The sequence below is a fragment of the Buceros rhinoceros genome, unplaced genomic scaffold, assembly GCF_000710305.1.
Source record: "Buceros rhinoceros silvestris isolate BGI_N320 unplaced genomic scaffold, ASM71030v1 scaffold4602, whole genome shotgun sequence".
NCBI lineage: Eukaryota > Metazoa > Chordata > Aves > Bucerotiformes > Bucerotidae > Buceros > Buceros rhinoceros.
In genome coordinates, this window is record NW_010398184.1 from 31,258 (window position 1) to 47,030 (window position 15,773).

At 34.9% G+C, this 15,773-nt stretch overlaps 1 protein-coding gene across 1 annotated transcript in view; it reads right to left on the bottom strand.

Moving 5' to 3' along the window:
* NCAM2 (neural cell adhesion molecule 2) overlaps positions 1-15,773 on the bottom strand; it is a gene marked incomplete at its 5' end in the record, with an annotated part of 63,149 nt that overhangs the window by 6,645 nt on the left and 40,731 nt on the right. The window contains one exon of the mRNA XM_010130984.1: positions 3,605-3,809. Coding sequence (XP_010129286.1) covers positions 3,605-3,809 — 205 coding nt within the window. The remainder of the gene's footprint in view (positions 1-3,604; positions 3,810-15,773) is intronic.

The window sequence follows — 15,773 nt, forward strand, 5'->3', positions numbered from 1 at the left end:
CTTGAAGCCTAGTCATACCTGAATTTTTCAGGAAGTGTGAAGAGCCTTTATCTTGTTATTTTACACACTGCAGAAGTATACTTTAATGTCATGGGATTGAGAGAATCCCAGCTGCCAGAATGGGGTAAGGAGCATTTGTGTTATAAGAAACTAGCCCCTTCTGCTCACACTGGTAGAACAAACTCTGTTTCTATGTCATATTTCCCCCATTTATAGCAAAAATGCTAGTCTCTCATATATAAGTAAATTAATAACATTTGTGCTAATTGAATGATGAATTGTAAGAAACACGGAGCAGTAAGTATTTTCATTATGTTTTTGTTGATAATCATGGAATGCTTTGGTTTGGAAGGGACCTTCAAAGGTCATCTAGTCCAATCCCCGGCAGTGAGCATGGACATCTTCAACTAGGTCAGGTTGCTCAGAGCCCCATCCAACCTCACCTTGAGTGTTTCCAGGGATGGGGTATCTACCACATCTCTGGGAAACCTGTGCCAGTTTTTTACCACCCTCATTGTAAAACATTTCTTCCTTATATCTAGTCTGAATCTACCCTCTTTCACTTTAAAACCATTACCCTTTGTCCTATTGAACAGGCCCTGCTAAAAATTCTATCCGAGTCTTTCTTATAAGCCCTCTCTCAGTATTGAAAGGCCCCTTTCCATGTCTGTCTTGTGCTGAGGACTCCAGAGCTGGACTCGGTACTCCAGGTGGGGTCTCACCAGAGCAGAGTAAAGGCACAAAATCACCTCCCTTGACCTGCTGGTCACGCTTTTGATGTAGCCTGGGATATGTTTGGCTTTCTGAGTGGACATTGCCAGATCATGTCCAGCTTTTCATCCACCAGTATCCCCAAGTCCTTCTTCCTACTCTCAATAACATGGCTATCACATGGAAATGGCTCGTCACTCCTACAGAAGTATTAACAATATTAGTACTAATTAACTTGCATATAATTTTACTCTGAAGAGGCAGATCAAGGGATACCCAAGATATATTCGATACTTCCAAAATAAAACCTTTTTCCATATAAGTGTTTCATCCCTATTCCTGTTTTCAGATCAGGAATTGTATCCTGGAACTTCATCAGCTGCAGTCTGGAAACACTGGGTAATTGAGTGACAGATGAAGAATAACATTTTTGTTTAACAGACTATTTTCCAGAACTGTGATGCTCTAGGCGGCAGTCAGACTGCTACGTGACATAGCCAAGACCTAGTTAAACCCCTGTCTGATTCATATCTCACATGAATGCATAGTCAAGAAACTGACTAGGCAAGAATTAATGGGTAGAAGTCCAAAATATTCTGGTTATTTTTTTAAAAAACCCTACATGTGATTATCAACCTCTACAATTGAAATTTACTTTAAGATGCACAAATGGATACAATGTTCATTTCTGTAGATGATGAACATGACTGTCACGGCTACCTCATAGCTATGAAAAGATTATGGATCACAGTAGGACTGGTGGTGGGAATCGTAAGTTCTGCTTGGTTTGTCTGTACATACACAATCTTACAGAAAAACATACATATTGCATGACCACAAACTTAAAAAAGACATTATTTGTGAACAGCATTCTTGGAGGATCAAAGAATTTATCTGTATAATAAATGCAAACTGCATAACAATTAAAAATTTCAAAGAAGGGAAAGTGATTTGTAGGAAATGCATTATGTCTTTTCTGTGCCAGGTGGCTATGTGCATGTTACATGCACACTCATTACATGTGACATCTACACTCATTCATTACATATGGAACATAATTGACTACATATATCCTACAATCAAAATGTAATAAAGAACCATACAATAAACCCACTCAAAAATTCAGAATGCAAACTGACTTTATAAAAACAGAGTAACGTCCGTGAAATTTAGGAGAATGGCAGTTCGCATGAAATAAATTCAAATATTGACTCTTCAAGCCTGTCTTGAAATTTCAGCCTGACAGTTTATTTATGCAGAGAATAGGCTAAGAACAGTCCCAAATACTGATTGAATGAAGATCACCCCAACAAGGAAAGAAATATAATTAAATTAGATAGTTGTACTTGCAAAATAAGTGTCATGGAGGAATTAACATTAAGTGACCTGTTTCATGCTTTTCTGGCGTAGCATGTAACGACATTTGGGTATGAGCTGTTGATAGCAAGGTATAAACAAAGTATAAATGTCAAGTGACATTTGCAACTTTAACTCCCGAAGGTCTTCCCATTCAGGAGGGTCTGTACACCAGCTTGTACTTCGTCACTTCTTGAATGGGAAATTAAAGGATAAACTGAAGTGTTGTGCTCAATAGGAGAGGACAGCTGAGTCAGAGCCAGAAGCTTCACATCTTGATTCTATCGATATGGACACTCACACAATATTAAAAAAAATGGTGTTATTCCTTCTCTTCATGTAAGCTGTGGAGAATTAGGGAACAGGTATTTTATGGCATGACTTCTGTTCAGAATCATGATCTGAGGTAAATAATCTGTGCCTGCTTATGACTGGTTTGGTTGTACAGACCTGTTTCCAGAATAATCCAACCAAGAAATATAATCAAGTTACCTAAGAAAGACACAGGCTCTGAATCCCAACAGCCAGAACTAAACCTCAAAAAGACACTTGCACCTCCACTACCAACAACTAAGAATCCCAATACAGCTATGAATAATGAGCTGCAAAATCTGACCACAAGAAGTCTATCAGATGAACATAGTGAGAAAATTCAGCAATTTTTTACTAAAAAATTGGAACTGCCTAAAATGAGGGACCACAAGCAACCCTCTCCAGCTTATCTTTTGAATGTTGGGTCTTTAAAGTCCTATTATATAACACAATCAGTACTTGAACTGTTTTGCCAGAGATCTCGCTATCTACTCTTAGTATTTAAGGGAACATATTGGTACATAAATGACCAGTTCTTTGCATTTGTCTGATGAATTAGCCACTCCACAAGGTTATTTGTTAATCAAGATTGTTTATTCCCCATTTATGTTTAGCAATCATTGGCTGTTGCTATGAAGAACAACCACGCTCACCAGCATCCAACATCTACATCCAGCTCAGCACTCCTATGTTTAAAAATTAACAGTACTTTTTATTCCTAAAGTCTATGGACAAGAAACAAAATTTTCCATCAAGTGCTATATCTGAGAAGAAAAAATCCTTCACAGATTTTCTGTAATGCTGTGTCCTTCACTCCCAGACTTACTGGCACTGGCACTGCCACACTCATATGCTCAGTTTTGGAGTATTAGCAGCTCAATGATGGATTTGTAGAAATGGAGTTAAAATGATTTGTTACCTGTTCCTCATAGACCAAAGATATACCTGTAACTATTACTGAATTATGATTTATTTCCTTTATGTCAAGCTGCACAAAGGAGCCATCTTAACGTGAGGTATGGTAAATGCCTTTTTTGTGTCCATTTTTCTTGTAGGACAACATTTGAACACAACTCTATACATTTCAGAGGAACATTTTTCCAAGTAATAGGATCATTTTATTAACTTCCTTTGACACTTAGCGAAGTGACCATAAAGTTAATGTGAGTAGGACTGTGAAATTTTTCTTTTAATGAAGTTTCTAAAATATGTGATTAATACTCACAAGTAAGCGGCCTTTCCTTCTTCCAGTTCTTTACTTTTTCCACTTGAACCACTCTTTTTCCCACAGATCCTCCTGGTGATGCACATTATCAATCCACATTGTCGTACAAAAAAGCAGCTAACATCAGTCACAACCAGGATTAACAAAAGGGCTGCCACTCCCAGGCCAATGACAGCGCCAAGTCCAAGACCATTAAAAAGAGTGTCTTGAATAAAAGAAAATTAAAACTTATTAATAAAATTCACTCCAAAAAATAACTTTTTCTAAGCCTTTTAACGTATAGGCCAGGAGGCTAAAGCATGTTTATAAAGGAACCATTCTGAAAGTAATGGAAATAAATAGTGCTGAAGATTAAGCATGTATAGAACCTGATTTTAAAAAATGACAGAAAAATCTTTTCCATATAGTATTTTCCCATTGCTGAAATTCCAATATGGTCACAGAGAATAAATGATATTATTTAATAACAAACAACAGCATATCTTAACATTCCAAGACATCAGCGTGCAGCCTAAGAAAATGAACTTTTTAACATTTTAATTTTGGAATATTTTAAATGTTCAAGATAATAATAGTTGATATAAGTTGTCAATTTCCACATTTCAAATAGAATTAATTAGCAGTGGTCCCAAGCCGAATTATGAAAGGTTTAAGAGAGTGCCAAAACAGTATTTATTTTTGTAAAGGTCATTTTTTTGATATAAAGTAGAACGAAAAAGTCTTCAGAGAAGCTATTTAATCTGCAAAGAGTTGCCCTCACTTAGTCTTAAATAAGTTAGCATAATGAAAACTATGCACATTACTAAAAGATTATAGGGTTAGGAACTCGTTTTGTATAGTCTTGTACCTTGAAAATGTATTCATACACTTCAGAATAAACATATTCCACACCTGATCTTGCTTTCTCTATTTGTATTGTGACAGTTGATGCTTGGCTAATTTTAATTAATTACATATCTCAGAAAAAAAAATATTTTGACTTAGTTGGTATTTCCATAACAGACAGTAATGATACAGACTGAAAAGTGTGATTCTTAGAAGAACAACTATCGTCTTTGTGAACTCAGATGACCTTATACAGGAGAGGACTTGTTTCTGATCAGTAAACTAGAGGGGAAAAAAGTCACCTCAGTATTGGTTCATGCAAGCCAGCTAATCCAAGGTCAGTCTAGCTCAGAAACTGTCTAGTGACAATTGTCTCGTGTGATGCTACGTCCTGAGCAAACCACAGGGGAGGGGAACTGGATATTTTGCATGTTGGTGTTGAACACCAGCACTGCTCACTTAGGGTTGTTACCATGCCTTGGAGCAATGCATGAGTCAGAAATGCAGTGGTACATTTCAATTTGCAGCTGTATCTAGCCTGTTGCCAAAATAGGAGCAAGATTTTTCTGACAGGACATTACTTGAATGCTGTTGTAACAGACACCAAAATGTAATGTAATATAGTATGCTGCTACTTTCATCTTCTTCTTCCTCTTCCACCTCCCCGACACATTGCAGACTGTTTTGAAATTAAGAGTATCACTTAAGCTTTCATACTTCTGCTTAACTAATTTTTAAGAAATATCTATTTACCATTTCAAATATAATCTGAAAATTATTTTCTTGAGGACTTCTAAATCAATGCATACTAACAAATATATGCTTTGTTAGTCTATGTGACAGTATTCCTAAATGGAAAAGTAAAAACTTTTTTTCAAAAGAAAGACAAAATTTTACTTCTTACGCAATTGATTTCATTGTCTATTGTGAGTTGTTTTATTATTCTCTATTGTCTGTCATTGCTATCATTGTCTATTGTGAGTTGTTCTTTAGAAGGTTATTACGCAATAAGCCAAAACTCAATGTATATGTTTACATGGATGGATAGGCAGATAAACAGATAGATATTACTTCAAAGTCATTTTCGTGTCTTCAGACAGGAAAAAAACCACTGTATAAATAACAAAAGTTACGACATAGCAACAAAATGATGTATCATTAATGCATTGTTCTGTCAGCAATTTTGAAAGTTGACATTTCACGTGAATTCATTTTCTTTCTCTTTTAACATCAAGTTTCCTAGTTAAATATCATATATTTCTGATACCTCTTCAAAAACTTACTTTATCCCTACATCCACCCATCTATTTGACGACTTTCTTTGTAAACTTCAGTCCTTTATGTTTAACATAATTGTCTGAATTGTCAGGCAGATAGAAATAGATATTTACTTTCAGTTTACGTTTCAGTTCATATGTTTCAACAGATATAATACTAGTAAATTTTAGAGAGTCCAGTTCTAAAGACCTTATACGGAGAAGTTTTTGTCTCTATACCTTCTTAACCAATAAACAGAACGTAGAGGGGAAAATAATAAAGGTCTTTTCATCCATATTTTTAAAGGGATTCAGAGCTGTTTTGTTGCTGAGATATTCTCAGAGGTTTTTTTTCTTTTTTTAATGCAGTGTTAAGAGGTCTTTACCATGAGGAGATACATTTTTCACTGATGTAAACAGCATTTCCTGTGTAAATGGAACATCGTGATGTGGCAAGCTTCCCACTGCAAACGTTTCAGTGACAGAAAAGCCTATATAATGATTTCACAGACAAGTGAAGGAAATATTTACAGTTACAATATTGCTCCTTTATACAATAATACTCACATTCATTTGCCATAGTTGTGAAGACTGCAGTTTTAATTTTTAAGCTTCTTGCTATTGGTGACATCTGAGACCTAAGTATTTGACTGTATTTTTCTATCTCTTTATGGTTGATAATTTCCTTTTCATTCAGCATTCCTCATCCTTACTACTGCCATACTTGTCCCAAGTCCTACTTTTCCTGCTTGCAACCCATTTGTTCATATAAATGTTCACACAAATGTTTCACGGCATTTGAAAGTCTGTTGATTATGTTCTTATGATTGTCTATACTTTTCCAACATTTCTCTCCTTTCTCTCCCACACCCCAAACATTGACAGGAACGTGGCCCTATCCTGCGGTGGAGTGAGGAGCATTCTTGCCTGTCTTAGGATTTAAAAGTATCTGTGTTACAGTTTATTTTTAATATTAATGAAAATACATTAAATCAATATTTTAAAAGTTAATCTTTGGCTTAATTCCATTCTTTCTTAAATTGCTGAGACTTTGAACTGGTCTATCTGCTCCCACAAAAGTCAGTTGTAAAACTAATGCCAATTACTATTAAAGCAGACTTAGGCCTGTCCCGTCTGCTTTCAAAAATCATATCCGAATATATCTAAGGTATCAAAATAATGTGAAATTTTGTCTCACTATCTTATCTTATGACATCACAGTACTAAATCTGTGACTGGATGAAGAGTTAATGTCATACTGCATATAGCCTTTCAACCAATTTTGAAAAACACCTTTGTTATCAAAATGCTTTGACATATATTAATTTGTATTAGATTTACTGCGACAATTCTTAATAGGAAAAAAAAGTTATAAGCAGCAATGATTTTAAATGTTTTTTTCCAGTGTTCCAGTATGTACCATACGAACTCAAAATACTAATTCCACTTTGTACTCTACAACAATAAAGTATTTAAACATAACATTCTTCTTCTGTCTATTTGAAAAGACACTTATGTTATATAATAAAAATTAAATGTTAATGTGAAAGAATCAGTTCTTAACAATTTTGTGAAAAGATTTATTGTTTACCTGGCTTAGTAATATAATCATAGTGGAGCCTTTTAAAACACTGCTTGGAAAAAAAAATATATACATTCCATAGTTCTGAATGAGTTTTAATTACAATTTCTCAAAACCATGCTAAATTTAAAAAAAGCATGCTTTTAGTTATAAAGAATGTAGCAGAAATAATATAATATACCTTGCTATGATAATGAAGGAAAATGCCAACTTTAAATAAAGTCACTTCATTCATTGAGTTCTTCAAATAAGTGATTATCAATATATTTATGGAAAAAATATATTTATGGAAAAAAATTAAAAACTTTCAGAAATGCAATGAAATAAACTGAAGCAGGTTTCTGTAAACATCATGGAAAGTATTGGCAATTTTCAAGTTCTCACTTATTCAATAAGTTCTATTTCTAACTTCTAATTAAACGAGTATTTTTGCACAAATCATTATTTGAATGAGAATTAAAAACTTTCAGAAATGCAATAAAATAAACTGAAGCAGGTTTGTTCTATTTCTAACTTCTAATTAAACGACTATTTTTGCACAAATCATTATTTGAATGAGAAAATCAATAAAGAGGTTTGGTAAGTAAAACTGCATTTCCTAGTGAAAAGAATTATCTGGAAAGATAAATATTCTGGACCCTCACATGTAAATTCAGATTTACTTCCTTTAAGGAGTTGAGATCAGATATTCTATAGGGAAGCAGGTCTAAAGAGAGAGCCACCAGCTAACACGTACACACCGTGTGCAGGTACGCTTTGTACATAAAAAACCAAAACTATTGCTTCCACACAAAGAGACCGGAACTTAACATTCGATGTGCACATATTCAGACTGACATGACATGAATGTACGTCCTTTGATGTGACAGAATTTCTCTGTACTCTTAGAGAATCACACTGTATATATTCCATTGCTGGTGCAATAAAATAATAATTGCAAGCTTTATAATACGTATTCTGCTTCAGCAGGTGGTTTGGACAAGGTGACATCCGGACCTTCCTTCCAATCTCAACCATTCAGTGATTCTAAATTTTGCTGAAAAACAAAGACTAGCACCTTTTTTTGTGTCTTTCTTCCTTTCCCCTTGCAGCCATCAGCCATGGATTACAGGAAAGATGAACATAGATGATTCTACATAGCCCTTAACCTTTTACAGTCATTTACATTTTTAAGGACAAAAAAGCAATTATATTAAACACTTTCCTGTGCTCATAGGGTGGCATTAGAGGTACATTTGAATGAGTGGGAATGCGTATGCAGATTTATTATGCGTAAATTTGTTCGTCCTTTCAGCTCAATCTGAAGCTACAGCAGGAACTGCTCTCAAGCTAAAGTAGTTGAAATTTCTGATCTACAGCATGAATTTGAAAATAGAGCGTGGTTAGTGGAAGGAAAAAAAACATACTCTTTTTTATCATCTTCTTGAACTGCCCTGCTGTATTGACTCCTAATAAGGCTGTCCAACCATGACGGTTATTTCTGTACTGCCTATGAATACTGGCTTTGATTTTGTATCTGATCTGGAACTTTTCTCAGAGTCAAAGGCTTACAAGATGTATATACTTATTCAAAACATCTAAAAAGATGGAAAACACAGATTTTAAAAATTAGTATCCATTGATGAGCATTCAAGCAATCATAATGTAGTACCAGAAAGTTAAACAGGTGTACAAGGTTTTTCGATCAGTTACTATGATAACAACGGAAGACCAACCATTGCTAGAACGAGCACTATCAAACTAGATCTGGAGAGGGGGAAAAAAAAAGGATACATACCCAAACAATAAGCATATTATGAGAAAAACAACCACAGCAAAACCAAAAGGATTTACCAGAAATGTTACCGAATTCCAGTCAGGTATCATGCATCATCATACAGGTCCATACCACATTAAAAAATTATACAAATACATTGGGGTGTATACAAATACAGGTGGGTGTTGGAGGCAGGGTATTGCAAATACTCAAAGGATGGTTCTTAATTTTAAGCATTGCAATTATTCATTTGTTTCCAGATGCTTTGAAATGGTACATTCAAATTTGTTCATAATAAGTGGAAATAATTTCTCAGTCTATAATAGCTAAGAAAGAATAATTCCTTTTTTACAAATAATGTCTGATACGTGTATTTCATTGCCTTTTAATGCTTTGCATTTACTTGTATTGAAAATAGGTATATCTAAATTGTGGGACTCGGATAACTTCGCTCACTGCCTGTCAAAGCATCTTCCTCCTTCATTTTCCAACAGGAAATGTCCGAGAGGGGTTTAAACAGAGCTGTTGTGTGCTTCAGCTCCTTTGCTGTGTGTGATTAGGATGCAAGGACAATGTGAAACCTACCAAACCTTACAAGTTACAGGTACTCAGAACAAACTCTGTCTTGGGTAGCATGTGAAGGTAGAATGTACCCAGTATTTGTAGTGAGAACGGTATGATGCTGGAAGACTATGTTAAGCAGAAGTTGAACTATTTCTTCCAAGACCTTCCCATTACCAAGCATGTCTGTTCCTTACTGAGATAAAAATCAGGGCAGGCAAAAAGGAGTAAACAACCAGTGATCCCTCCCCCTACTCTTAGAAGCTCCAATAATTTGTCTGCCACAGCCAGAGCTGTGTGAGCTTGCATTAGCTTGGCTTTTGAGCCAGATAAGTGCCCAGCAGCTACATGTCTACATTGAAACAAAATATATCAATACAGATGCAGCATCAACGTTTAAAAAATTATTATGATTCTGTGCAACATTTACTGTGGGAATGTATGATGCAAAAGTGACCACGACAGTAAGTAATACTCTTTTCTATTCCATTCCTTAATACAAAAATTTGCAAACAAGGCTATGATCGACAGGAATTTTAATGCTTTTTCTTCCTCAGCAATTTTCCCAGTAACTTTCTGCTAGGACAGAGACCGCTGAAGGGCAGGTACAAGCACATGAGGATATGTGCTCTGTACTACATGACTGAGCAATATGTTCTGACAGATATGCTTGACACACAGCTTTGAAAAACAAGGGGACAGTGTTCTTGATCCTGATGTGACTAACTAAAGAAAAAGTTTCTTCTAATTTTCTTATAACCATAATAAACATAACTTCCTTGTCTATCACCTCCAATGAAATCCGAGCCTGATTGCAGTGGAGTTTCAATGGTTTCACCGGCAGCAAGAGGAGCCGTAATGACAAGACTGTATACCATAGACAAAGAAGCACAGGAGGGATGGGCATTCACAGTCAAGAGAGTCAAGATAATCCACTGGGATTATCAGTTACAGAGATGTGAGCTACTGAAATGAGCATGCCTAAAAAGGTATCTATTAGAAACGTTTTGCTTTTGTAATACTTATCTGAGTGAGGAAGATTTTTTTTTTTTAATTATGGCAGAGATCCTCTTGCCAACAAGTTTCCTGACGTGACTATTTTCCTCTAAATTTTACAGGAAAAATTATTTTATTATGACTCTTTCTGGGTACTAAGTAGGACTTGAGTTCTCATTTACTCTAATAGTCCTTTACAGCATTTTTCATATGAAGTTATCTTGAATAAGACATGAATGAAATAGCTAAATAAAACAAATATTGTAATGTAAATAGCAGCTTAAGTGTTCCTGTCAACAATGTCTTGTTCTTGTCCACTGACGGATGACAAAAGGAAAAGAAAATAACGTTGCAGTAACTAGAAAAAGTGTGCTGGGTGGTGACAACATATTTGGAGTTTTATTTTACTATTTTCTAAACAATGTTTTTAAAAATGATCTTTGGGATCATCAAACTATCCCTAAGCAGCCTTCAGAAGCATTTATAATATGCCTAAACAGGTACCAGGTACCTACAGCCCCTTCTTTCAAGTAATCACTCAGTCGCCATAGTAGAGAGTATTTTTTATCATTGCCTGCTTCTATGGGAAGCCCCAGAGAGAAGCCATCAGAGAGATCCAAGCACACTGAGAGTGGAAAGGTTACACAATGATGGCAGTTCCGTGGAGTTCGTGGCATCAACTCTGCCTCCAGATTTTAGAAGGCCTTGGGGAAATGAGTAAGTTCCTGTGTCCCAGTTTCCTCTATTCAAACCGACAGCAGATTTATTGAACGTGTCTCTTGAAGGAATTTCTAAGAACCCATGCAGATTAATTAAGATTGACATATGTATTGAAAACATACATTTATGTGCAGATTCAGTACTGCTATTACATAAAAGGGTAAATTATTTTAATTGCGTTACTTAGGAGAATTCAAAATCATACTGTGCTCATACCAGAGAGACCTGAGAGATTTTTGCATCTTTATACTGGATGACAGCTGTAACCAGAGTACTGTAGTCAGGAGATCTGAAAAAAGTCGAATGATATTGGGATTATTTTTGAATTGATAAAATATTTCAGATCTAACAGCACTTCCTTCTTGCTCTTGAAGACATTCATAAATGCAAACTCAACAGTTTTGAGAAGTGTTACTTGGCTTAATATTTTAAATGTGTAATTATTTTATAGCGTTAACTAGAAAAGGAGAATATTATCAGTGATGCCAGTATACGGTGCATGTTTTTACTTGAAATAGTTACATTGGTACAACTGCAAGTGTCAGCAGAGTTGTACTTGATATAAAAGTGTCATGTGCCAATATAGTTTCTCCCAGCATTAAAACATCTGTGTTTTCATATACAACTGTTTCGAGCAGGCAGATTAATTCAGTACGGATCGAGTGTTCAGGCTGAGTATTTATACAGACATTTTACATACCTGCTCCATTAGTGGAGTAGCATTTCAGCCACCTAATATGAAACAAACTGAAAACTGAGGAACTCTAATTTTAATGAATTTTTGTTGTTGTTGTTTTATTTTGGGTGTGGGGGGTGTGGGTGTGTGTCTGTGTGTGTTTATTTTCACTATTGGATAAAACCCTGAGCTTTACTGTTGAAACAAAAAACCTGATACAAAGTTAAAAAATCTCTTCAATTAGAAAATACATAATGTAGATAGTAGAAGAAAAAGAGCATTTATCCGTAATAAAGAAAATACAGATGGAATACTTTAAGTCAGTTTTCTTTATTACAAAAACGAAGACAGAAATTGCATAAACTAAAATGAAATTTGAATAACAAATGAAAGACGCACAAAGTTACATTTCTTGACACTGTGTTTGGAAAGATGCTGAGGGACATTACATTTATACTATGCACACACTTCTCAGGGAGAAGGCAGAAGATGACAGCAAGTACGACATGCATGAAAGAAATCAGCGGAACAAAATGTTAGTTAAACATGAACGAGATGAGAAAAATTAAATAGAGTCATTGTTTCACAAATTAAACCAAACCATATTAAATCCAGGTTTTCTTCTTGATTTCATACTGGTTTAGAAGACAGAAACTTACAGAAACTGCAGTGCTTGCAATATTTTTCACAGAAGCAGGTTTTAGTACATTGTATATATTTTCAAATGTAGTTGGAAACATACACTCAGTAAGAATTAACTTTGCTTTCATTACAGCTCACTTAACAAGTATTCTAATTAAAAACATATGAGAATAAAATATTCACTAGAAATTACCTCTACAAAAACGTTAAACAAAACAAATACACAGAACTATTAATACCATACAATGTAATGGACCATGGTGTCGAGAATTAGTACTACAGTTTCTCAGGACTTCAGAACATAAAAATGAACAAAAAGGGATATTCCTACCTTAGTTACTTGATCTAGTTCTTGTAAAACATCTCAACTTAACATAGCTCTCAAGCATACATACAAGCTCTCAAGCTTTTATACAGCTACTGTTTCTAAACAGGCAAAGTTGGTAGATTCTCTACACTTGATATTTGACACCATTGGCTTTAATAGGATGGCATCACGGGCAGTACAAGGAATACGATTTTCCCTGTGAATTTCCATCACTTATACATTAAGACTGATAAATGTGTGTCAAAGGAAAACTGAAGATTACTTATATTTCTGGAGAAATGGGATGGGAAGTACAATGTGATAAGCTCCAACGAGCTCTAGATGTAGCAAAGATTTCAGTGATGTTATTATGACCTCAGAAGCTACATTTGTCTTGCTATTGTTCAAACTACTCCCTAATAGTAAGAATTTTTTTACACTTTCTCCAAAAATGAAAAAAAACTGAAAAAATGAGCAATTAGAAAATACTTATATCTGTTTTTCATATGCACATCATATCTTCTTTTACATCAGTGCTTGGCCTTATACTTCCATCACAAAATTAAATAGAATGTAATTTTGTTGCTTGGAAATAGTACGTTTTGTACACCTCGTAAAAAACCACAGATGAATATCTTTTATTTCCACTGTATGCAATGTATGTGTCTTTTTCTGTCCAATATTTTTCCTATTTAGCTAGGCAGCAATTTATATTCTAATTGCCCTACTCTAATAAATGAAGGATCACATTTGAAGTTGTATTATGTAAATATTTTGATACATGAATGAACTGTAAATGCTAGGAACTTGTCAGAACTCTGGAAACAAGAAAGACAACAAGTGAAATCTGATTAGGAAAGAAGCCAGCCTTAGACTCAAAAGGTTGTAAATCAAAACTGTGTTAAAAATACTGTTCCTTAGAGATATACTGCTACATCACAGAACAATCATTACCCTTTATAAGTTTCCAAGCCACCAATTTGGTTTTAAGGCATAAATTCAGTGTAGAATATTTTAGGACTTCAGTCTAAGAGACAATTGAATATTAGCATTTCAGAATATGGGACAATGTTGAAAAAATAGTAGCAACTTACACTGTCAATCATAAGACATAAAATCCCTTTTACAATTACTACCTTTAAAGGAACAAATTTACTTATCTAACATTTAAATACTAATGATAGCAGAATATTAAATTCAATTTGTGAAGACATATTTATCATTCTAACACAATTTAAACTACGATTTTACAGCTATTCAGTCTATACCTACCAATTATAATTTAATTTGCAAATATATCTTTTCACTTTTTCCTCATTCTTGTCTATAGGAAGACAAGATTTTTAAATCTTCTGTATCTTCCCACAGATGGTACAAAATTGAGTAAAATAATCTTGTTCTCATTGTTTTTGAAGATAGAATTATTAAATATTCTTAGAGAGAAATAAAACCAAAACTGTATTAGTTATTCATCTCAGGAGATACATGAGAACCTAAGGACATTATTCTCTTCCTCCTTTTCTTTCTCATTACAGAGGTTTTGGGGCACTGCCCAGAAATGTCTGGCTCTGCTGTCACAAAATCCCTATAATACTGGCTTAACTCATCCTCTTTGAATTTTGATGGGAAGAGTAGCCCTAGAAGAAAAGGATTGTATTCAGAGTACCTGATAACCTCACAATGCAAAATGCAGAAGAATATAAATTGGAGAAGACATAAAATTTCTCTCATTTAACAGTGGAAACATAAGTATTTTCCAGCTGAAGCTGCTATCAATTGGCTAAAAGATAACTGATCCAAATTTGCCTCTTTATCTCACTGGCATCGTGACACTGAGGATAAAAGCCAACTTGTCATTTATAATGTATATTTAACTTTGAAAATTTCTCAAGGCTTTTCATTAGCTCTTTCACAATGTGTTTGGAGAGACCACTCTCTCTGTCCTAATTCCTATCTTTTCTTCTTATATATTATCTGCAATATTAGAACAACTTGCTAAGATAATAAATTTATAGCTGGTAAAGGGTACTTCAAAGGTCTAACCAAAGTAGGGAAAATATTTCGAAATTTTAATTTTTCTACTTTTATACATACCTGTAGTAGTCTCCTGTCTTGCTTTATTAAAAAATTAAGAACTGAGACAATTATGTCACAGGTAAAATATGTAAGAAAATGCCTAGTAGAACAGCTTTAAGGCTTCGAGTTTTAGTCATTAGGAAAATGCCACAAATTAAGGAAATACGAGAATCAGACTGTCTGTGCAACCATAAGCAGACTCTATTTTATGTTTCATTCTATGAGACCATCTAAGTTTTACTCAAGACCTTTTAATCCAGTGGCAGGTGGTCGCTAGTTGTGATTGCATCTGCAATTTGTTTTTCTTTATTATTCAGAACAGCATTCTGTCTCTGTCGTGTCCACAAGAGAAAAAACTGTTTCCTTATGTGCATCCCATCCCCACTTTACAATGGGATCAGAAGGCAAAAGGGACACGCCTGCAGACAACAGCCTCTCAAAAGAATTTGCTGTTCCCTTGATCCAACACGGACCCCCAGTGCTTGGGCGCCATTGTGCCCTGGCCAACTGAGACACTGCTCTTGGGAGCAGATCGCGCTGTGCTTGTGCTGAAGCACACAGTGGAGGTCAAACTATTCACTGCTGACCAGTGAACTGAGATTTTCAGAGACTTCTAACAGGGTTTTCTTTTCCCTCCTCAGCAATACAAGCAGCATCTCCTTACAACACATTTTCCAAATGCCAGTTCTCTGATTGTAAGCAGAGGTGTTCTTGCAGGGTTTTTTTGTTTTGTTACCACAGGAAAAAAAGTTACAATAATGACAATAACAAA